Source organism: Onthophagus taurus, chromosome 11 (assembly GCF_036711975.1).
Source record: "Onthophagus taurus isolate NC chromosome 11, IU_Otau_3.0, whole genome shotgun sequence".
Lineage (NCBI taxonomy): Eukaryota > Metazoa > Arthropoda > Insecta > Coleoptera > Scarabaeidae > Onthophagus > Onthophagus taurus.
Genome location: NC_091976.1, coordinates 25,777,885 through 25,802,607, shown reverse-complemented (window position 1 = coordinate 25,802,607; position 24,723 = coordinate 25,777,885). Strand labels below are relative to the sequence as shown.

The 24,723-nt window shown below is 29.5% G+C and overlaps 3 protein-coding genes across 3 annotated transcripts; all 3 read left to right on the top strand.

The window, feature by feature from the left end:
* The first annotated feature begins 3,351 nt into the window (after positions 1-3,351).
* On the top strand, positions 3,352-5,107 carry LOC111415518 (GATA zinc finger domain-containing protein 10-like). Its single transcript, XM_023047244.2, has 2 exons — positions 3,352-3,521; positions 4,071-5,107. Exons 1-2 carry the CDS (start codon positions 3,435-3,437, stop codon positions 5,034-5,036), a joined length of 1,053 nt encoding a protein of 350 aa, XP_022903012.2. The 5' UTR covers positions 3,352-3,434; the 3' UTR covers positions 5,037-5,107.
* Positions 5,108-13,691: 8,584 nt separating this feature from the next.
* Positions 13,692-16,993, top strand: LOC111415521 (GATA zinc finger domain-containing protein 10). The gene is made up of 2 exons (XM_023047250.2): positions 13,692-13,741; positions 15,107-16,993. The coding sequence occupies exons 1-2, from the start codon at positions 13,721-13,723 to the stop codon at positions 16,796-16,798; spliced, it is 1,713 nt and encodes a 570-aa protein (XP_022903018.2). The 5' UTR covers positions 13,692-13,720; the 3' UTR covers positions 16,799-16,993.
* Positions 16,994-21,183: 4,190 nt separating this feature from the next.
* Positions 21,184-22,037, top strand: LOC111415529 (sporozoite-associated mosquito saliva protein 1-like). The gene is made up of 4 exons (XM_023047262.2): positions 21,184-21,292; positions 21,348-21,497; positions 21,612-21,749; positions 21,801-22,037. The coding sequence occupies exons 1-4, from the start codon at positions 21,218-21,220 to the stop codon at positions 21,954-21,956; spliced, it is 519 nt and encodes a 172-aa protein (XP_022903030.1). The 5' UTR covers positions 21,184-21,217; the 3' UTR covers positions 21,957-22,037.
* The last annotated feature ends 2,686 nt before the right edge of the window (positions 22,038-24,723 follow it).

Sequence of the window (24,723 nt, the reverse complement as noted above, 5' to 3'; positions counted from 1 at the left end):
CTTTTTTATGTTTTGTAGTCACGAAATGCCGGGTTTGAGTAAGAATTTAAGCTCAAAGTAACACGCCTTTACCATTACTTAAAACTGTTAAATAAATAGAAATCCGTTTTTAGCATCCAAAATACAAGATGGTAATTTATTATATGAGATTTGAGACGAAATCGTTCTTTATATCTCTTGGTAAAGTTATAAAGTTACAAGAAGATATTTACAATTAAATCGCCGAGGTCGCTTGCGGCCGAGGCGCTAGAAACTTCTAAAGAAGACGATTTCATGTTAATACAGCAAAAGTAGCGCCTCGCCCGCAAGCGACCTCGGCGATTTGAAACGATATCGTTCCTGATATACTTATTAATAAAAACGCAAAGTATTCAACAATCTTATAAGAAGACATTTAATGTCACTTTGCCGAGGTCGCTGGCGGACGAGGCGCTACATTTGCTGTATAAACACGAAACGTTCTTTATATCTCATGGTAAAGATACAAAGTTTCTTACAAGAAGATATTTACAATCAATGTCAGATAATGGTCAAAGCTAGTAGGTAAATGATAGTATCCAAAAATATTAGATACGCTATACAGCGTATTTATAAAGCTTAGTTACTTTTGATGTTTTTCAAATAGCTTTTTCATAAGTTTTTTAAATGGAACTTGAAAATGGAACTTGGAAATTGAATTGCCCATCAAATTACATTTAATTAATGATAAATATGTCATATATCTAACTTTAAGTTTTTCTGATATTTATAATTAATATTCGTTATTGTACTTAATATTATATTCTGTCTGTTTTTATCAGTTTTTTTTGTTCTTCCTTTTATTATTTGATTAATATTTTATAATGTAAAATAATTTTGCTGCCATATACCAAATTTTAATGCGACTTGGTACTTTATGAGATTTAAAAATGCAATTGTTCTGCCATATAAATTATGACTTTAGAGAAAATAAGATGCATATGTTAAGAGATACCTCAAAGTCCATTACAGCGCATTAATGCTTGTAGAATAGAAAATGGGCGGCATTTTGAACAACTTCTAAATATTAATTAAATTAATACCTACTTGTTGAGCAACGTTTAGTAATTGTTTATAGTTTTATTATTTAATAGTTTTATTATTATTTTATTGTTCTGCCATTTAATTGTATTTTTTGTATTTTTATCACGTTTTGATTGTTTATTTATTAAAGTTTTTTTTAATTGTATTTTAATATAATATTACTTATTTTCAAATGACAGACAAACAAAAAAAAAGTGACAAAAAAAGGACAGAATATATTACATTATGTCACCTTTTTAAGTACAATAATGAAATTTTATTACACATTTTTCTTTAAATTCTAAATATCAGGAAAACTATTAAAGTTAGACATATGACATACTTATCATTAATTAAAGGGAACTTTATGAGGAATTCAACTTGCATACAATATACAGGGTGTTCCATTTAAAAATCTTAAAAATAAGCCATTTGAAAAACATCAAAAGGAACTAAGCTTTATGAACACCTACCTACTGCCTACTACCCACTACCTACTGGCTTTAACTATTATCTCACATAGTTTCAAGACAAAATTGAATCGTTTTTACATCGTTTTTAAAAAGATCCTGTAATGGGCACATTTTGGAAGAATAATTATTGAATATCTGAGGAACTATGAACGTTGTGAAATAGGAACATATACTGTTGTATAAACAAATTTAATTGTATTCATAATATGATAAAATATACAGGGTGTTCCATTTAAACCAGTGGTTCTCAAATTATGGTACGCGTACCACTGATGGTACGCGAGAAGTTCTCAAGTGGTACGCAAAACAGTTTATATTTGCATTATCATTATTGTTTTTTTTTGTTCAGTGGTACTACCTGATTTTTAAAATAGCCTTAGTGGTACGCAAGGATACAAGTTTGAGAACCGCTGATTTAAACAAATTTACGTACTCTCCGTTACGCTTAAATGGAACACCTGTATAAGTAAAAATAATTTTACGTAATAGAAAGTGGTGATTCAAACAACTTTAGTATAAAATATTTTTTTGTTTATCAAACGATTTAGTAGTTCTCACCCTATATACAGGGTGGTTCAGTTTTTAATCGAGAAACTTTACTAGGATGTAGTACTGGCCAAAATAACACAATTTTTTTATATAAACATAGGGCCGCAACTCTTTTCAGTACATACATACAAAATTTCAAAACCTTTGGTTTAGTTATACCCGAAATAAAAGATAAAATGTGTATTTTTAGCTCAACTTTGACAGTTCATAACTCGAAAACAAAAGTGTTGCGACCCTATGTTTATATAAAACACTTGTGTTATTTTGGCAAGTACTACGTCCTAGTAAAGTATCTCGATTAAAAACTGAACACAAAAACTGAAAAAATCGCAAAGTATTCAACACTCTTATAAGAACACATTTGTTCTCACTCCGCCAAGGTCGCTTACAGCCGAGGCGCTACAATCCTCCAAAGCTGATGATTACGTGTGAATCCAAATAAACAAACATAACTTATAATATAATAATAAGTTGTTTTTCTAACCATTTCTTAATACACTTTCTTCTACTTTTTTTAATTCCAAATATATGACATCAAAGAGTTGTTTGTTTTTGGTGGATTTACTTTCTTTGCCAGATAGTTTAAAAGATTGACAGGTGAAAGGACGACTACAAATTTTCTTATACGTTCGAATCGCTGTTAAAATTCATAGTTGAAAAAGGTGAAGTGCGCCGTAATAAAAACCGAAACATCCTTTCAAATAGAGGATGGTTTATTTAGAATAGAATGTTAATAACTCTCCCACAGAAAATAAATTATTGTTTTAAACATTTTCAAAAAGATCCAAATACATTATGTTATTCCTTATTAGAAAATAAGGAACAAAAAGAGAAACCACCACCAGCATTAATATTTATAACGATAAAGGTACAATTTCCCATTTTCACATTTCCTTAAACACAGAAAATCAATATCTTTTTAATTTTTTAATTAACTCTATTGCAGAAATCATCACAATGTTAACTTTGTGATGATTTAGAACGGGCGAAGAATCGATTGCTTTTCCAAAAGAAAAGACCTTGAAGAAGGACGTTACTTTCCTTTGAAGATACATCTAAAACCGCCTTTAAGAATTAATTGGAATTAAAGGAGATAACCACAAAAATTTCTTTGATTCAATTATTTTTTAATGTGAAATTAAGCGCGAAATTAAAGTAAAAGCACTTTTAATTACTTAATACAACAAATTTAATGTAATGTTTTAAGAAAAATGTGTAAATAAAATTTTATTGGGAATAAAAGATCGTATTTGATAAGAAGTCGTTTAGTGTTGTGTGGAACGTCACCGATGGTGTGGTGGAAGAATCTTTTTTAATGTACCATTGGTAGGGTGGCCGCTCACCTGACCGAGACGCTCTTGGTACAAATGCATGCTTCCTGGTCATCCGCTTATTAAACTGTATCCGTTCTTCGTCCAGAACAGTACTGGGACTACACACGACTCATCTTTTAACATGGTAAGCAAAAAGATTTTTTTTATTAATAGTTTTTAACATCACATTCAATTATTATTGCAATTTGGAATCATCTTTTTTTTCTAAAATCTAGTAATTTTATTCAATCAACTAAAACGCTTCTTATTGGAAACTTAATCGAGCTTATAATGTTTTATTAAAGTTTAAATTACAATAATATAAATATTTAATAAAATATTGTTCATAAACTGTTCATAACGGTAATAAATTTAATAATAAATCGAATTATATGCGGGTACTTTACACGCCATCATTTCCTGGTTTTGCAAAATACCCACTGCTTCCTCATATCTTCTGATAATTTATTATCACCGCTCCTGATGCGACAAAAAAGAATTCGTCCAAGTGAAAGTAGCTCGCTTTTAAACCCAAAGTAGGCGTTGGTCGCCCAACACACTTGGATAAGAGATCAACGAAGAGTGAAAGTGAGCTGGAAGCATTCTGGATGTTGAAATTAACCATAGTTTATAAGAAAAAAATGTAACAATTTTTTAAGTGTATCATAAAAAAGAAATTTTCTTTTGCTTTCAGAAATCTTTAATACTTCTTTGTTGTTTCTTCACGGTTGTTATTGCTGAAAAGCAATTGAAGCTTGAAGATATCGAACGCGATAACTTGGCGAGTGAAAGAGAAAACAAAGAACAAAAAAGCACGTTAAAATTTTCGCCAAAATATTCCCAACCTTATAACCCACCTTCCTTTAGATCATCGCAACCGAATAATTTTGGATTTACACCGATAAATGACAAACCAAAATTGCAATTTCAATCGACGAAAATCCAACAAGAAATTCATCAAGAGAATCAACAAGAAAATCAACAAGAACAAATTCAATATTCCCCTCCCCAATATTATTATCAACAACAACCCCAAATTCAACCTCAACCCCAACCCCAACCACAAATAATTAATCAATACCCATATGAACAAACCCCTTATATCATTGACAATCAAATTAACACCCCTCAATATGTTTATCTCCAACCATCTTCGTCGAATAACATTCAAATGGTGGTTGATTCAAAAGGACAAGTAAAATACTTCATGTACGTTCCTGTGCCGTATGTCAAACAAGATTCACAATATAATAATGTTGGGCCTCAAATTTTTACTCAAGAAGCGGAATATCAAGCGCAAAATTCCAACTCGCAATATGAGAATCAACCTCAATTTTCTGAAACGCCACAACAACCTCAACTTCAACAACAAATTAGTTACGTGCCGGTTGAAAAAACTCAATACACTCCGAAAGGGGAACCACAAAGTCTTTTGGATTCCTATGTTCCATCGGTGCTTCAATATCAATATTATAAACAACAAGAACAACAAGGTTTGAATAGTTTGGTGAAGAAATCTTCGGAAAAATTGAATCAAAAACGTTATAATTCCCCGCAACAAATTTATACCATACCAAGTGATTCCTCAGAATTGGCTTATCCCCCACAGTTACCTACGACGTTTAAGAGTTATACATCAGTTAAAAGTAATCATAAATAAAAATGAGTACGATTTATAATTTCTTATATATTTCTAAGCCAGTGATTATTTATATCAAGTTGTTTTGTTACTTTTAAGGAAAAAGATTTTCTTTGTGTTTTAATTTAGCTTTTACTTAAAGGATTTTAAATTTATGTATATAATGTAGTAGGTTAGATTAAGAGTTATGTGAGTATTATAAAAGTATTATGTTAAAATATATTGAGTTTATAATGAAGATGAAATAAAGTTATATTTTAAAATCTAAAAAAGTTGATGTAATTTGGGTATTAATTAGGTAACGATTAATTAACAGACGGTTAATTAACAGAGGGTTAGTTAGCAGATGGTTAATACATAAATGACCCTGCCATCTAGGGATCACGACCACGAACTAAATTCTTTGTATAACTAGGTATATCTATAAACAAGGATTTTTAGATGAAAATCATGTAATCAGAATAAAATTCAAGTTTTTCATTATGTATAAAATATCTGTAGACTCTGTATACTTTGTTGAAGCAACCTGAATTGCATCCCCGAAGATTTCCGATATTATCGACTTTTCTTAGAATTACAGAATATGAACTTTGTATTCTAAACAGTTTTTATTAAAAAATTATTATAACATTTTAGTTTTTTAAGAGAACATATATTAAGAATTGATTATTTGTATATTGAATAATAAATTATTGCGCAGTTATGCGAATAAATCTAAAACTTTCGCCGTCTTTACAGAAGATTTCTGCAAAGGAATTCAAGTTTATTACATTGGTAAAGCGTACAAATAAGAGATGGCGCTTATATACCAATTTAAAACTCATAGAAATGAAGATTTAAATGGAGTGTGTATTAGGTTGGTACATTAAATAGTGTTAAATAAATTAGGTTCTAAATTAATTAAATTGTCAACTTTTAAATTGTGGTTATCGTAGTTACGACATTTATTAAAGAAGATTGCATAAACCATTATTCCAACACTTACACTTAGCTTATCTACACTTTATACTTTTTCTTTAAGGTCGCGGTTCAATCACGTGATGTTCGCAAAAGTGCAAAAAAAATTTGTATAGTTCCGCTGTTGGTTAAAAGAGGTCGTCGAGAGTTCAATTCAGTTATTCATAGCGACGCTTTTTTATATCAGCTTACAATTAGTCATCCTACCGTTAAAATATTTTATTCATTGAGGAATATATTCTGGTTTAGCCTTACGCGATGCCTATTCTCGATATTATTTGGTGTTATTTTCATAACTTAACATTTTTACTTTTAAACAATTAATTTTTATTTTCAATTATTTATTCAAATATTTCTATTACCTAAATTTTGGTTAACACAAATTTTTTTTACCAGTATTAGATCCTAACTCAACATTAACAATGTATTACAACAATATTAAACATTTTTGACCCAATTCCACAGGAATCAGATTTTTGGCCATATACAGGGTGGATCAGTTTTTAATCGGGAAGCTTTACTAGGATGTAGTACTTGCCAAAATAACATAAGTTTTTTATATAAACATAGGGTCCCAACTCTTTTGTTTTCGAGCTATGAGCTGTCAAAGTGGAGCCAAAAATTTACATTTTATCTTTTATTTCGAGTATAAGTAAACCATAGAATTTGAATTTTTGTATGTATGTACTACTGGCTGATACCTTATTTTCAACCATACCTTAAACTTCCCTAGCACCCTCTAAGGGGATGCAATTCACCATCCCCTTGATTTATTTTATAAGAACTTTTTAACGCTATGTAATATTAACATAAAAAAATATGGGTTATAAGCACATACTTTAGTGGTACTTTTTTGTCTCTTTAGTATTTTCTTTAAGGTGGCGATTCGAACCTCTTGGGTTCATAAAATTGATAAAAAAATCGGTTTAATTTCGTCAGTCAATGATTAATATTTCAACAATATTCATGCATTTAATTTTACAACATTACTGAATTCGTCACTTGATTATATTGTATACAGGGTGTTTCGGTGACTCGGGGAATAAATTTAACCACATATACTAGAGTGAAAATGATGACGATTCATGTAAAAAAAAATAGTAAAAGTCTTCAAATTTCAAAGATACAGGCCACCAAACTTAGGAAATTTTAACACATTTTTCCAAATATCTTAAACACTATTTACAGTAAAGCGCTGAAATTTGGTACAGTATAAATCAATGTCGTGTAAAATTGTTAGGCAATTTATGAGTTGGATCGGTCCGCGGGAACAATGCTTACCGGCTGTTCCTAAAGTTTGTTTGCTCAGAACTTTTTTATTCTTTCATAACCCTACATTTATTTTTGCAGTTTCTAATAGTAAATTTAGTTTAGAAACTTTTATTACTCTTAGATAATATTCATAAAAATCACCGTTTTCGTGTTAAATCCAAAAATGTTGGGTTCCGATTTCAATAGTGCTATTACTAAAAAAAAGAAATCTAAGTTTTTGAACATCCTTTAGTATTTTTTATTACTTGTCTTGTTATTTTATGTACTTTTCTTATTATTCGTGTTAGTGTTGATTTTTAATTTATTGTTTTTGAGTTCTTTTATTAAACCAACTAAAGCAAATTAAAAATGTGATTTAGCTAAATCTACACTTGGACATGTTGCATACATAATAGTTATGACAGCTCAGTTCGATTTTCACTTGTCATTGCTAATTCAAATTATTTATTTATTTTTTTTTTTTAGTGTTATTGAATTCGGAGCCTAACATTTTTGCATTTAATACGGAAACGGTGGTTTTTATCAATATTCTCTAAGAGTGATAAAAGTTTCTAAACTAAATTTACTATTAGAAAATGCAAAAATAAATGTAGGGTAATGATAGGATAAAAAAGTTCTGAGCAAACAAACTTTATGAACAGCCTGTATAGCATTGTTCCCGCGTACCGATCCAACTCAAAAATTGCCTAATGATTTTACGTGATGTTAGTTTACGCTGTACCAAATTTCAACGCTTTACCATAAATAGTGTTTAAGATATTTAGAAAAATGTGTTAAAATTTCATAACTTTGATGGCCTGTATCTTTGCAATTTGAGGACTTTTACTAATTTTTTTTACATGAATCGTCATCATTTTCACTCTAGTATATGTGGTTACATTTATTCCCCGAGTCACCGAAACACCCTATATATGATGGTTTTTTATTGTGGAATAGTTTTGTAAAAATTGTTATTCTAAGATGATTTTTTTATTGTAAAATAAAATTAAAGTTGTTATTGATTTTTATTATTTTTTATAATGTAGAACCGTTTTTTTTGTGAATAAATAGTATTATTGTTATCTATGTCTATTACAAATTATTATTACTTTACTTTCGATTATTTATGTTCTTATATCTTGATAACAATTTGCTGTGTTATTTCTTACTTTCTCAGTGTTAATATAATCACTAAAAATTTGGGCGGAAGGACTGTGATCAGCAACTCATTCATAATTGCCTACAAATCTTCTATCTGTTATATATATTTATTTACTCAGTAGTTAAAAGAGAAATTGGATATGAACAAATGTTATTACCAACTCAAGATTAGTAATCAATTTATAATACGTTTTATAACATTTTATTGGCAATTAATTATTTTTTATATTTATTTTTTTTTTAAATTTTTAATTAGTACCTAAAGCCATCTACAAAGTAATTGCCAAAGGTTTACTTAGTACTGTTTTGTCGATTTTAGGCAACCCATTTTACACCTTTTCGTAATGACTAAAAATTGTGATAAAATCGCATATCTTCAGAAAAAACACATTCATGAAATAATCACACAGCTATTGCATTTTTACGAATACGGAATCTGTTCCTAAGATACATAAGCATTAGATGACATATTTGCCACCTCGTTTGAGTCCCTAATCTCTTCTAGAGAACGATTTGTATTAAGCCCTTATTATGACTAACTTTCGTAATTTATTTCTGTCAGCGTCACGATTATTTTAGAATACTAAATATGTCATTCCGTAGAGTAATATATGTACTTCAAGCCTACGTATTTACTTTTTTATAAATATGTAGCATTAAGTCGTGAATGTACATCTACGTAATCTCTCCCGGCGTATATAAAAATGGACGCTTTGAAGCGCCCCCTTAAAATCTACTGCTGGCTATATGCAAGCTATGTGAGTTGCTTCAAATAGTTTTGAAGTTGCTACATACACATTTTTGCACATTTTATATTTGTCACTAAATTAAGTAGCTGTTGCTGGACAAAAGCCTGAATTGAAGAGAATGGTTTGTGGACGAGGTTAGCAACCTACCCATAATAAAAACCATATATTACCATACATTACCAGATCAGAAACGAGTGGAATGAAATATTAAGGAGAATATTAAGCGAGCAGAACGCTATTTTGGGATGGAGAAACTAGTAGAACCATAAGATGCATAATATGTGAGGTAAATAATATTAATATGCAGATAAGAAATAGAAAGAAATGAGTTGGGTTGCCATGCTTTTAAGTTGTATTGGCTTGCTTTGGAATTGGCAAAGAATTGGGTTGCTTTGGTATTGGGTTGGTTTGCGAAGAACTTTAGTTCCTTGGAGGCAGTTCCTTGGAAGAGTTAGTCAAAGGAGTTCCTTGGGAAGAGTTAATGAAAGGTGTTCCTTGGAAGTCAGTTAGTCAGAGTCAGTGGGTCTATGAGTCCGAGACAGAGGTCAGAGAGAAGTTTTTAGTTATGGAGTTTTGGTGAGACAAACTGGAGGGTCAGTCCTGGATCAATTAGGACAGAGCCAGCTGATGAGAGAAACAAAGAAGAGCGTGGATTCCAGTGGAAAGGTTCAGTCAAGGAAAGTCGAAATGAAAAGGGAGAAGTAGGGTCGTTGGCCGAAAAAAGCCCGTTGCAACGATGAGATTTGTAACCCTTTGTGAGTAATTTCATGTAATAATTATACTAATTGCTTATATTCTATTTTGTTTGGTATGTCTCGTTTGGTAAAATTTTTTGTGATAAATTTTGTTTGGTAAAATTTTGTTTTATTATTTATTTTGTAATGTTCTTTGACATTTGTCAACAAGACATGGGGTTTAGCCGCCCGTCTTGAAGAGTATGGGAGTCTGGCCGGCTTCGGAGCAGCCTCTCTGTTGTTAATATCGCGGTTGTGGCCGAAGATATCGCAGAGAACCCCGAATTAATCAGGCAGGTATACGAAGTAATCAAGCAGGTGAAAAAAGATGAGTATACAGAAACTTCAGAACCCAATATTTAAAGAAAATAGACGAAACTAAAAGATCTCACATAACAAGAGAAATCAGCATATCAGATAACAAACAGAAAGCTATTTGGAACAAATTTTTGAACAAATACTGAACATATCACAGCTCAAGAACTAAATGACTTTTTTACCGCAATCGGCAAAAATGCGACAAAAACAATCAATTCCGATTGCAACCCAACATCGCTGGTGCAAAACGTGCCAATGAATCCTCAACTATCATTTTTTATTTTTCCTACCACTAACGAGGAAGTACTACAAATTGTCTACAATCTAAAAAGCAAAACGACACTAGATGCTTTTGGCTTCTCCGTAAAACTGCAAAAACTAATCATACATTGCTGACGTGATATATATTATGATCAACAATTCTTTTGCGGAATATTCTCAGGTCTTCTTAAAAAAGCAAGAATCACGCCGGTTTATAAAGGCAAAGGAGGGCACTATTTAGAAAATTATAGAGCAATATTAATTCTACCAGCTATATCAAAAATCGTCTAAATAGTTATTTTGAATGTAAAAACATCTGGAATGGTAGCCATCATGGTTACAGAAAGGGGAAATCCACACTAACAGCTATGGCACATATGATTGAATGCATATTCGAAGCTATTGATAAAAACAGGAAGGTGGAAGCTATTTTCGGTGATTTAAGCAAGGCATTCGACACCATGCATCACAAAATATTACTTAGAAAAATGCATTTTTATGGAATTAGAGGTGTCAGTAATAAACTAATAGAAACATTTCCTGACAAACAGGAAATAATTTGTAGAATGGAAACAACAAAGTTGTACAGAAACTGTATAACGTAAGTGTAATGAATATAGGTGTCCCACGATTTGCCGATGATACATCGTTTCTTAATTATTGTGAGGAAGAGACACAACTAATCCAAAAGACGGAAGAAACTATGAAGAGCAGAAAACAGAAATATTAAAGTTCATGACCAAGATGGAAGGTGGCAACAGCTGTATAAAATTCCTTGGTATTCTACTGGACCAGAAACTTACCTTTGAAAACCATGTCCAGAATGTCACGGCGAAGCTAAGTAGTGCTATCCACACCATCCGAATGCTTAAGAATACTACATCAACATCTGACCTATGTTTATTAGGCTTTTTTTGTTTATTTTCAATCAGAGAATACGCTGATGCAGTATTGTGCAATCGTTACAGGACACCTGTATATTGTTTTGGCAATAAACTATTATTATTTTTATTATTATTATCAACCAGACTTTCTCCTTCCTCAATTTGGATGAATTGGAACGAGAACATGTGGTTCCAACAGGGTGGCATAACTTTTGTGCCACCTTGTAGATGTTATTTTTATACAGGGTGTCACACAAAAAACGCCCCAAGCTGTAACTCTGTCATTTACATTCCGATTTTCATGAGCGGGTTATCAAATGAAATGGTTTCATGAATACTATGATTCATGCTACAAATAAATTTTTTCCAAGGCCGTCTTCAATTTTAAGCGATTATTAACTTTTGCTTTTCAAATTGTTCTATATATTTTTCTTTACGTCATTGGATAGAGATTGCTTTTCTGAATCCACTGATGTACAATACATCCATTTTGAATATAATTTTAGTAGAGAAAAGACACCTGTATATACAGGTTGCCACACAAGAACGCCGCAAGCTGTAACTCTGTCATTTACCTTCCAATTTTCATGACCTAGCTATCAAATGTAATGGTTTGATGAATACTATGATTCATGCTACAAATAAACTTTTTCCAACGCCATCTTCAATTTCTAGCGATTATCAACATTTGATTTTCAAATTGCTCGGTATGTTTTTCTTCACGCTATTGGATAGAGTTTTTTTTTCTTAATCCATTAATGTACAATACATCAACATTAATTGTAATTGTAGCATAGAAAAACATTAAAATAGTTTCTGAACATTCTCCTAAAGTCACTTGTATTATACTGTAGTGTGCCATGGGATAAATGAAAAAACAACTTATAAGTATCATTTACAACTGCTTCGGGCATTGACATAGCATTTAATGACTGTTATCAGTTTTGCGTGTTATTTTTTTCCATGGCACACTGCAGTATTACAGAAGTGACTAAGACAATGTTCGGAAAATGTTTTAATTGTTTTTCTCTGCTAAAATTACAATTAATGTTAATGTATTGTAGATCGATGGGCTCAGAAAAAAATCTCTATCCCATAACGTGAAGAAAAACATACCGAGCAATTTGAAAATCAAAAGTTGATAATCGCTTGAAATCGAAGATGGCGTTGGAAAATGTTTATTTGTAGCATGAATCATAGCATTCATCAAACCATTTCATTTGATACCTCGTTCATAAAAATCTGAAGTTAAATGACAGAGTTACAGCTTACGGTGTTCTTGTGTGAAAATTGTATATACAGGTGTCTTTTTTCTGCTAAAATTACATTCAAAGTGGATGTATTGCACATCAGTGGATTCAGAAAAACAATCTCTATCTAATGACGTGAAGAAAAATATATGGAGCAATTTGAAAAACAAAAGTTATAATCGCTTAAAATTGAAGATGGCCTTGAAAAAAATTTATTTGTAGCATGAACCATAGTATTCATCAAACCATTTCATTTGATGCCTCGGTCATGAAAATCGGAATATAAATGACAGAGTTATAGCTTGGGGCGTTTTTTGTGTGACACCCTGTATATATTTGCAATCTTAATGCACACTTGATGGAGTGTTGCCTTGACAGAAACATACTAAAGATTTTATTTAGAGATTAAGGATACTTCGTGAAGTAATCTTCCCAAAAGCATAATGGAGATTTGATGCAGACTTCAAAAACTGAATGTAGATTTAATAAAGTTTAGTTTTGGAGATACAGTTTTGATGTAGACCCAGTTTTGAGTAAATACTTTACATAGAGTTGTCTGGACGGTTTTTTCCAAAGAAAATAACTCCTAAATAACTTTCTATGATACATTACTTTATTGACAATAAAAATTAAGTTTAATTATCGTAAATCACCATCGTAAATTTTAAACGTTGTTAGTGGAAAATCGAATTTAATTCTTAATTCTTTTTTAACAAGTAAATAATTGTGCTTACGTAATTTTATGTTGATATAAAAATTATACCTATTTATCATTGGAGATGATTCAACGACATTATTTAAATTATAACACTTTGCCCAAAACAATCAACTCGATAATTTAAAATTAAGATTCGTAATAAAAATTTACATAAACAAAGTCTTTTGGAAATGTGCTTTTCCTTGTGCTATAAATAAGTCGGTAACTTCTTGAGATGAGAATAGAAAAATAGTTGATCTATGGAATACGCAGCTACAAGAAACGTTGTAAAGTGAAACTTGTAGCGATAATGATGAGTATCTTGCTTTTTTGGAGAAAAGTAGATGCCATGTTCTTAGCTCTTTACCAAGCCTATATAAGAAGGTAGTTTACAAACGCTTACGCAGTCGCTCCAGACAGTGTAATCGCGGTGAACTGTGAGAATGAAGTTATTAGCAACTCTCGTAAGTCATTAAATTCCATCGATTTTAACACATAATAAATCTCTAATAAGTTAATTTCAATTTTATTTTTAATTAACACAAATTTATTATCGTAATAATAGTAATTAGAAAAGATTTTTATCATTTTTTTTGTAAATGAAGCATTGTTTAACACAAAGCCAAAGAAAAGGTCGTAAGATACACTTTCACAATTGGATGTAAAAATAAATTCTCATAATGATGTACTTGATCTATTAAACGTTCTCAAAGTCCATGATGTAAGAAGAGATTGAGAAATGATTTTAAACTTACCTTGAGGATAGAAATATAATTCGTTTATTGCAAAAATTATGAAAGTTAATGGTGAAGAATTTCTTAAAAATAAATTAATGAATGAGAATAACATGATAAACTAGATTTTAATGCTAATTAATTAATTAAATTCTTTTGCTTTCTCTGACCGGTCAAAGAGCGTTAAAAGAATGATAGTTTACTTTCTATAAAATAAAAATTCTTCGCCAACCATCTGCGCTTTCCTCATCAATTTTTAGTACACGTTCGAAGGCCAAAATAAAAGGAAGAAGTTCCCATACACACACAACGATTTGTTTACACACACACCTCTCCAATTGAACTTATATGACCGTAAATAATCGTGTTACATAACCATGATGGTCGTGGCTGTGAAGAAGTTGACATAATTCCATCAAAGACTTTCCCAGTGTTAAACTTTCTTACATGCTGCATCCCGAATGACAACAACCTAAGGCATTGTTACATCACGTGCTTGCTGATGATGTTATAAACAAAATTTTATCTCCTTCCGCGTTACATCTAATTGAACGATTAAGCATTATTCAAAAAAAAAGATAATTTAAAGTTAATTAAGTAGAAATTTGATGGTAAAAAAGAAATGTTGATTTTCTATTAGGAATTTTTTGCGTTTGTCAACTCTCACCTGGTCTCAAAGCGACCAGCACATGCAGATAATAGCAAAAGGACAAACTCGATTTAGATTGTAAAAAAGAAAGACTTGAATTCCCACGTCTCTTGAGATAAAACAGGAAGGAACCGGAGATGTATGTTTTTCTTGTTTTGTATTCAATAGATGCGATTACTTTCACTAAAAGTTTTTCGAAACACCAATTAAAACTTTTCAGTAAATAATAAGAAATTAAATTAGGATTTAAAAGAAAATTTAAAATAAATCTGAAACAAATTCAACTTCCTGTTTATGATTTTTTATTTATCGCATCCTGAATCGTAGAATCTCGTTTTACTTTCACCGACCCGTTATGGGAAAAGGTCAAATTCTAGGTAACCGTAACTTTAACTTAATGTAGTGAAACTATTTATGTTATTTATTTTATAATCGTATCTTTTCAGGTTTTTGTAATTTGTGTTGGCGGAGTCATCTCAAAAACTGTAAAAAAATCTACAGAAGATGCAGCCGTCCAATCCAACCCAACTCAACAAAAATCAAAAGAACCACAAATAGAAACAAACCAACCAAAAAAATTAAAGCTAAAACCCCGCTTCTCCAAAAAAGTTCCACATCAACCTCCAGCGATTATAGCGATTGAAATAATTGATCCAAACGATAACTCGACGAAATCAAAAACTTCAAAACGCACGATCCAATCTGCTTTGGGGTATGGAGTTCCTTCGCCGAATTCTTATGGGGTAACCGATAAACCAAAATTAGTTTTTTATAAATATTCCCAACAAGATATTCCACCTTATCAAGGACAACCTGAACCAACCCAACAAAATTATAACAATATTAACCAAAATTCGCAACAAAACGGAAATTTGTTGGTGCAAAAATCGATTCGATTCGATTTGGGGTCAACTCAACACATCGAATATCCTAAACATAATCAAAATTATGAACCAACGACTTTATTTGCCACTTTAAATCCGCACGGTCAAGTTGGTGGGTTTACGCAAAATGTTCCAAATCAAGGTCATAACGCACCAATAATTTTGCTTAAAGTTTATACGAATCAATTGGGAGGTGCTATTTATCCTAATTTGCCGGCTAATCATCCTTATGCTGGGTTAAATAATGTTAATTTACAAAATATGCTTAATAATTTTTATGATAAACATTTTTATCAACAACCTAATACTCAACAATATCAAAATGTTGCACAATATCAAAATAATCAACAAAATTATCAAAGTAATCAACAAAATTATGAAACTAATCAACAAAATTATCAACCACAAGCTCAACCATTGTATACTCAAGTACAAAATCAAGGTCAAGATTATTATTTGAATCAACCAAATCAATATCATCAACAATATCAAGATAATGTTCAACAATATCAATATAATCAACAATTAGATTATGATGGGTTGATTACTCACGAAAATTATCCATCGGATGCGCATACTAGAGTCGTTTTCCATACAAATAAAATTAGTGGAAAAGATGTTCAACAACCACAAGCTTTACCATTAAAATCTTCTAAATACCAACAACCCCAAAGTTATAGTTCATTTGAGATACATAATCAACAACAAAAAGCTCAAGATTACGACGATTACGATTACTCCCAATTACCAGCTAATCAAGATTATTCTTTGAAGCAAAATCAAGATGATCAAGGATATTATTATTATAAACCGGATATTCAAACGATTTTGCAAAATATTAGAGGTGGAAAAAATAATTATCAGACGATTCAACAAGATCAACAAGATTATCAAGGAAATCAGCAAGATTATCAAGGTGGTCAACAAGATTATCAAGATTATCAAGGAAATCAACAAGATTATCAAAGTAGTCAACAAAATTATCAAGATAATCAGGATTATCAAGGAGTTCAAGTGAATTATAATGGTGGTAAACAAGATTATCCAAGTGGTCAGGCTGAGTATCAATCTCCGACTGAAATTTCTGGAACGTTGAACGAAAAAGGACAAGTTGATACACAAAAAGTGGTTACACCTGTTAATTATCATGCGCATCCGAATGGTTCGAGAGGAAATAAAAAAAGGACGGTGAGAAGACCTGAAAGTCCTCGAAGGATAAATACTCCGAAAATTAAAGTGGTTAAAGAGGAGTAAATCAGTACAATAATAAGTTTGTATTATTATTAAATTTTTCGTGATATCTATTAAAACCTCCTCAAACCCAACCCAATAATAATTAAGTTTAATGTTTTTAAATCTGTATATATTTTGTTAAATGTTTGTAATTAATAATTATAATAATAAAATGGAGAAAATGTGCAATATTTAATTTAAGAATTCAATAAAATCGATTTAATATAAAAAGCGTTTAATTTTATATCTTAAAAAAAGATTTAGCCAGATTTTAATACAATAATCGTTCATATAAAAAATGTTGCGCTTTGATTATAGCCTACAAAAACTGTTAACTTTAAACAATCGTGCTGGGCTTAGATGTGAAGATAAGAAATTGTTTTTATATCAAATTAAAGCTAATAGTGTCCTCTTTAAAATGATATATAATATATCGTTTCGTTTTTATTGTGGATTCAAAAAAAATTCATATCAAAAATGTGGCGTTTTGATTATAGCCTAAAAAAACTGCCAAATTTAAATAATCATGCTGGGTTTAGATGTAGAGATAAGAAACTGTTTTTTATATCAAATTAAAGCTAAAGGTGTCCTCTTTAAAATGATATATAATATATCATTTCGTTTTTACTGTGGATTCAAAAATGTTCATATCAAAAAAGTTGCGTTTTGATTATAGCTTAAAAAGCTGTTCACTTTAAATAATCATGCTGGGTTTAGATGTGAAGATAAGAAATTGTTTTTTATATCAAATTAAAGCTAAAGGTGTCCTCTTTAAAATGATATATAATATATCATCTCGTTTCTATTGTGGATTCAAAAAAATTTCATATCAAAAATGTGGCGTTTTGATTATAGCCTAAAAAAACTGCCAAATTTAAATAATCATGCTGGGTTTAGATGTAGAGATAAGAAACTGTTTTTTATATCAAATTAAAGCTAAAGGTGTCCTCTTTAAAATGATATATAATATATCATTTCGTTTTTACTGTGGATTCAAAAATGTTCATATCAAAAATGTTGCGTTTTGATTATAGCCTAAAAACACTGTTAACTTTAAATAATCGTGCTAGGGTTAGATGTGAAGATATTGTTTTTTATTCCAAATTAAAGCTAAAGGTGTCCTCTTTAAAATAATATATATCATTTCATTTTTAATCTGGATTCAAAAATGTTCATATCAAAAATGTTGCGTTTTGATTATAGCCTAAAAACACTGTTAACTTTAAATAATCGTGCTGGGTTTAGACGTGAAGATAAGAAATTGTTTTTTATATCAAATTAAAGCTAAAGGTGTCCTCTTTAAAATGATATATAATATATCGTTTCGTTTTTCATGTGGATTCAAAAATGTTCATATGAAAAATGTTGCATTTTCATTACAGCCTAAAAAGCTGTTAACTTTAAATAATCGTGCTGGGCTTAGATGTGAAGATAAGAAATTGTTTTTTATATCAAATTAAAGCTAAAGGTGTTCTCTTTAAAATGATATATAATATATCATTTCGTTTTACCGTGTATTCAATAAAATTTCATATCAAAAATGTTGCGTTTTAATTGTAGCCTAAAAAAACTATCCACTTTAAATAATCGTGCTGGCTTTAGATGTGAAGATAAGAAACTGCTTTTTATACCATATTAAAGGTAAAGGTGTCCTCTTTAAAATGATATATAATACATCGTTTCGTTTTTAATGTGGATACAAAATATTTTCACATAAAAAATGTTGCGTTTTGATTATAGCTTAAAAAGACTATCAACTTTAAATAATCGTGTTGGGTTTAGATGTGAAGATAAGAAATTGTTCTTTATATCAAATTAAAGATAAAGGTGTCCTCTTTAAAATGATATATAATATATCGTTTCATTTTTACTGTGGATTAAAAAAAAATTCGTATCAAAAATGTTGCGTTTTGATTATAGCTTAATAAAACTGCCTGTTGAAATGTTATATCATAAATTAATCCCAATCAAGAGTGCATTAATGTTTTATGAGTAGTTTAGTTACATATAATATAAAACAAGTGAATGTTGTTATTATTAATTGTCAATATATAAAGATAATAAAAGGTTTGTTAAACTGTTAAAACATATCACGCATAATTTTAATAGGTTATGGGCCCAGATATAAAACAGTAATAAAAACAAACCTTTATAAGAAGACAAACTAAAATAAATTAAAAAAAATGTCTACAAGTTTTAAAATTGATCCTCTTAAAAAGAATAATTGGGAAACATGGAAGTTGCAAATGGAAGCAATATTAATTAAAAATGACGCATGGGAGTATGTAAATGGAACATTAAAAAAACCAACTTTAATAGCGGAAAATGATGAATCAATCAAAAAATAGAAAATACACCGTCAAATCCAGAATTAAACCCACAAGATCGAATACACTTAAATCAAAATGAAAAGTGTGAAAAAGAAACTACAGAAAAAGAAATTGAATTGAAAAGAGGAAGAGGCAGACCTAAATTAGAAAAAACTGGTAAAAACGGTAGACCTAGAAAAATTTACAAATTGAAGATAGAAAATGAACCAGATGAAATAATAAATATTAAAAACCAAGATAAGACAAATATGTTAAAAAAAACGACTACTACGTACGACGATACAAATTTGGAAGCAAATATTGGAGAAATTTCTTTAAAGGAAGCTTTAAAAGAATGGAAAAAAGCAATAAGAAATGATTGCCGACGTGCTAACAAAGCCATTACCAAAACCAAAATTAGAAAAGGTTATAACTATGATTGGCCTTGAGGGGGAGTGTTGAAATGTTATATCATAAAGCAATCCCAATCAAGAGTGCATTAATGTTTTATGAGTAGTTACATATAATATAAAACAAGTGAATGTTGTTATTATTAATTGTCAATATATAAAGATAATAAAAGGTTTGTTAAACTGTTAAAACATATCACGCATAATTTTAATACTGCCAAATTTAATTATTCATGCTGGGCTTAGATGTGAAGATAAGAAACTGTTTTTTTATATCAAATAGAAGCTAAAGGTGTCCTCTTTAAAATGATATAATATGATATATCATATCGGTTTTACTGTGGATTCAAAAAAGTTCATATCAAAAATGTTGCATTTTGATTATAGCCTAAGAAGTTATTAAATTTAAATAATCGTGCTGGGCTTAGATCTGAAGATAAGAAATTGTTTTTTATATCAAATTCAAGCTAAAGGTGTCCTCTTTAAAATGATATATAATATATCGTTTTGTTTTTATGTGGGTACAAAAACTGTTCATATCAAAAATGTTGCGTGATTATAGCCTAAAAAAACTATCAACTTTAAATAATCGTGCTGGGTTTAGATGTGAAGATAAGAAATTGTTTTTTATATCAAACTAAAGCTAACGGTGCCCTCTTTAAAATGATATATAATATATCATTTCGTATTAACTCTGGATTCAAAAACCGTTCACATCAAAAATGTTGCGTTTTGATTATAGCCTAAAAAGCTGTTAACTTTAAATAATTGTGCTAGGTTTAAATGTGAAGATAAGAAATTGTTTTTTATATCAAATTAAAGCTAAAGGTGTCCTCTTTAAAATAATATATATCATTTCATTTTTACTGTGGATACAAAAAATGTTCATATCAAAAATGTTGCAATTTTGATTTAATCGAAGAAAAAGTTTTGAACTTTGAAAAATCACGCTGAGCTTAGATGTAAAGATAAACAAATGTTTTTTGTTTCAAATGAAAGCTAAAAGTGTTCTCTTTAATATTATATATAACACCGTATTAAATTTCGATCGAAAAATTGCATTTTGATACGAGTAAAACCCCAAATAATATTCTAATAAGCTATTAATTAGTCAGGAAGTAACTTAATGTAATCAAGGTTTATTTTTTTTAACGCACACGTGTGAGTTAATATTTTTAATAATAGTCTCTAGACTAATCAAATATCAAATAGATTGTTTATGAAGAAAAAGATTAAAAAAAAATTATAAATTAACAATTATAACTTTTAGTGCGTGCTTTATTTTTTATATTTGTTGATTTTAATTTTAAGAGACAAAAATTAACCAAAAATGTTTTATAAAAAAATAATTTTGGTAATTTCCGCTTCCTTTTTTGGTTAATTTTTCGAATAATTTGTATTTTTTTACGCTTTCCGATTATAAAAAAAGAATATGTGTAACAGATCAAATGAAAGATGAAAAGAAATAAAAAAAAAATAAACGTTTTTTTGCGGTTTTGTGTTATTATTACAACAATTATGTAATTTGTTAAATGTACTCGGAATCTGATATATTCCGATGAGAATATGTTTCCGCACAAGTAAATAAACAGTAATTTTTTTTTCTGCGTTTATTATCATGCGTCATTAATTATACCTAACTTATAGTTAGGTAGTGGTTGAGCATGTATATAAAAAGCGGCAATGTTCGTTAGACCATCATAGAGAATCGTTTATCAAAAATGAAGGTCTCACGTTATGTTTTATGCGTTTTTGCAATTACTTCGTGCTTGTTTATTAAGAGTACTTTATCCTGTGTAAGTTAATAATTAATTAAATAAATTTTTTTCTCATTTCATTTTTGTATCACAGAATGGGTACGCTTTAAAAGTCAACAGCATTAAAAATTGTCGTGAAAACAACGTGATACGTTTAGACGAAACATTTTCTGTAACTTTGGACAAAAATTGTAATTTAATCCCTAAAGGATGTGGAGTCACAAAAGCTTTTAAAACGTTGAATGTAAGTTAAGTACTTTTTTTTATTATTATTGGTTTTTCCTGATTGTTTTGTAATCTCATTTGCATACAGTTGATAATTGATGACATCAAGATTTGAATTTATTTGCATTTTTAGGTGAAATACACGTTTACGAAACCACCAATGGCTCCTTTAGAAGGTACTCTTAATGGTTGTGAGCTGATGGAGAGTAACCCAACAGTAGGAATGTTACTCTCCGCTTTTGCTTTACCAACAAAATGTCCTGTTAAAGCGGTAAAAATGTATTTAACTAAAAAAAAATGTGACTAAAAAGATTAATTTTAGCAAAAAATTTGCGTGAATGGAGATAAAACATTAAGTATCAGCAAATATAGAATGCAACTTGGGTTGATAGCAGGAAATATGAAGCTTAAGATAGACGGGAAGCACGACACTGGAAATACATGTCTCCTGTTAGATTTATCACTAAACAAAAAATAATTTTTCACTACGTTTGAGCCAAAAAAATTGAAGCAATTTGTAATTTTAATTAATTTTTGAAATAAAAACACTTTAAAAACACCTTTTGTTTTGTTTTAATTACTTGGAAACAGTGAGTTGTAAAACATCTACTTTTTATATCTCTTTGTTTTACATATTTCATTTGCAAGAAAAAAATGTTTCACATCACCACTACCTTAGTCATTATTTCATCATGTATTTACGAAACGTTTTCGTGTGTACGTTAAAAGAATCTTTTATTTTATTCAATTCATTCACTTTTAATTAATTCTAGGGTGGTTACGATATAGACATAAAAAAATTTAAAAATTGCGGTTCTGAAAACGTAATACAAGTAAAAGAAAAAGTTTCAATAAGTTTAGATAAAAAATGTAACATAATCCCCAAAGGTTGTGTACAAATCAAAAAGGGCTTCAAAACATTCAACGCATCATTTTCCGCTAATCAAGATGGAATCGGACTTTACGATGACACATTTGATGGGTGCGAATTGTTAAAAAAGGAAGGACTTGATAGTTGCCCAATTAAAGCGGTATTTTTTTTAATTATTTTAACGATTTAATTGCATTCATCGAATTTAATAATTATAATCAATCAAAGACTAAATTCGATTTTGAGTTAGTCATGATGTTTCTTTGTTGTAGGGGGAAATGTGCATTAACGGAGAATTCAAATATAATATTAAAGAATACAAAGATTTTCTTCCGATATTTTCTGGAAAATTTAGTCTCAATATGAATGTGAAACATAATTCGGGAAAAAGTTGCTTTAAACTGGAAGGAAAGTTGTTTAAAAAAAAGAACAAAAAAAATTAAAACATATGTAATCACTAATCATATTAACCATATGTTTTTAATAATTTCAGGAAGATTCCTTTCGGTTTACAATCTAATTTGTTTTTTATTACCATGAATAAATGGTTAATACAATTTATTTCCTCAGTGAAAGTTTGTTATTTCTTTTTATTATAATTCATAACTTTAATAAGTTTTTTCGATTAAATTAGAAATCAAATTCATCTTTAATTATCCCAAAGTTTTAATAAGAGTGTCTTCTTTCCAATGAATCAACACGATTTGAAAAATCACTTTTAGTTCTTGAGAAATAAATTTTTGAAATGACAGACAATTTTTTCGAATTTTGCAATTTTCGCCGATTAAGTTTTAAAAATTTGTATAAAATCCATTTCTTGGAATATGAGTTTGAAAATATCCCAAAGTGTTAATAAGAGGGTCCTCTTTCCAATGAATCAACACGATTGGAAAAATAACTTTTAGTTTTTGAGAAAACAATATTTGAAGTTTTGATAAAATTTTCGATGTTGCAATTTTCATCGATAACTTTCAAAATTCCCTATAAAATTCATTTCTTGGAGGATCCTTGTGGAAATATCACTAATTATTAATTAAAGTATCTTCTTTTTAATGCAACAAGCCGTTTTAAAAAATCACTTTTAGTTCTTGAGAAAAAAATGTTTGAAATGATCGACAATTTTTTCGAATTTTGCAATTTTCGCCGATTAAGTTTTAAAAATTCGTATAAAATCCATTTCTTGGAATATGAGTTTGAAAATATCCTAAAGTGTTAATAAGAGTGTCCCCTTTCCAATGAATCAACACGATATGAAAAATAACTTTTAGTTTTTGAGAAAACAATATTTGAAGTTTTGATAAAATTTTCGATGTTGCAATTTTCATCGATAACTTTCAAAATTCGCTATAAAATTAATTTCTTGGAGGATCCTTGTTCAAATATCACCAATTATTAATTAAAGCATCCTCTTTTTAATACAAAAAGCCGTTTTGAAAAATCACTTTTAGATCTTGAGAAATAAATTTTTGAATTGATCGACAATTTTTTCGAATTTTGCAATTTTCGCCGATTAAGTTTAAAAAATTCGTATAAAATCCATTTCTTGGAATATGAGTTTGAAAATATCCCAAAGTGTTAATAAGAGTGTCCCCTTTCCAATGAATCAACACGATATGAAAAATAACTTTTAGTTTTTGAGAAAATAATATTTGAAGTTTTGATAAAATTTTCGATGTTCCAATTCTCATCGATAACTTTCAAAATTCCCTATAAAATTCATTTCTTGGAGGATCCTTGTGGAAATATCACTAATTATTAATTAAAGTATCCTCTTTTTAATGCAAAAAACCGTTTTGAAAAATTACTTTTACTTCTTGAGAAAAAAATTTTTGAAATGATCGACAATTTTTTCGAATTTTGCAATTTTCGCCGATTAAGTTTTAAAAATTCGTATAAAATCCATTTCTTGGAATATGAGTTTGAAAATTTCCCAAAGTGTTAATAAAACTGTCCTCTTTCCAATGAACCAACGCGTTTTGAAAAATAACTTTTAGTTTTTGAGAAAACAATATTTGAAGTTTTGATAAAATTTTCGATGTTGCAATTTTCATCGATAACTTTCAAAATTCGCTATAAAATTCATTTCTTGAAGGATCCTTGTGGAAATATCACCAATTATTAATTAAAGTATCCTCTTTTTAATGCAAAAAGCCGTTTTGAAAAATCACTTTTAGTTCTTCAGAAATAAATTTTTGAAATAATCCACAATTTTTTCGAATTTTGCAATTATCGCCGATTAAGTTTTAAAAATTCGTATAAAATCCATTTCTTGGAATATGAGTTTGAAAATATCCCAAAGTGTTAATAAGAGTGTCCCCTTTCCAATGAATCAACATGATTTGAAAAATAACTTTTTGTTTTTGAGAAAACAATA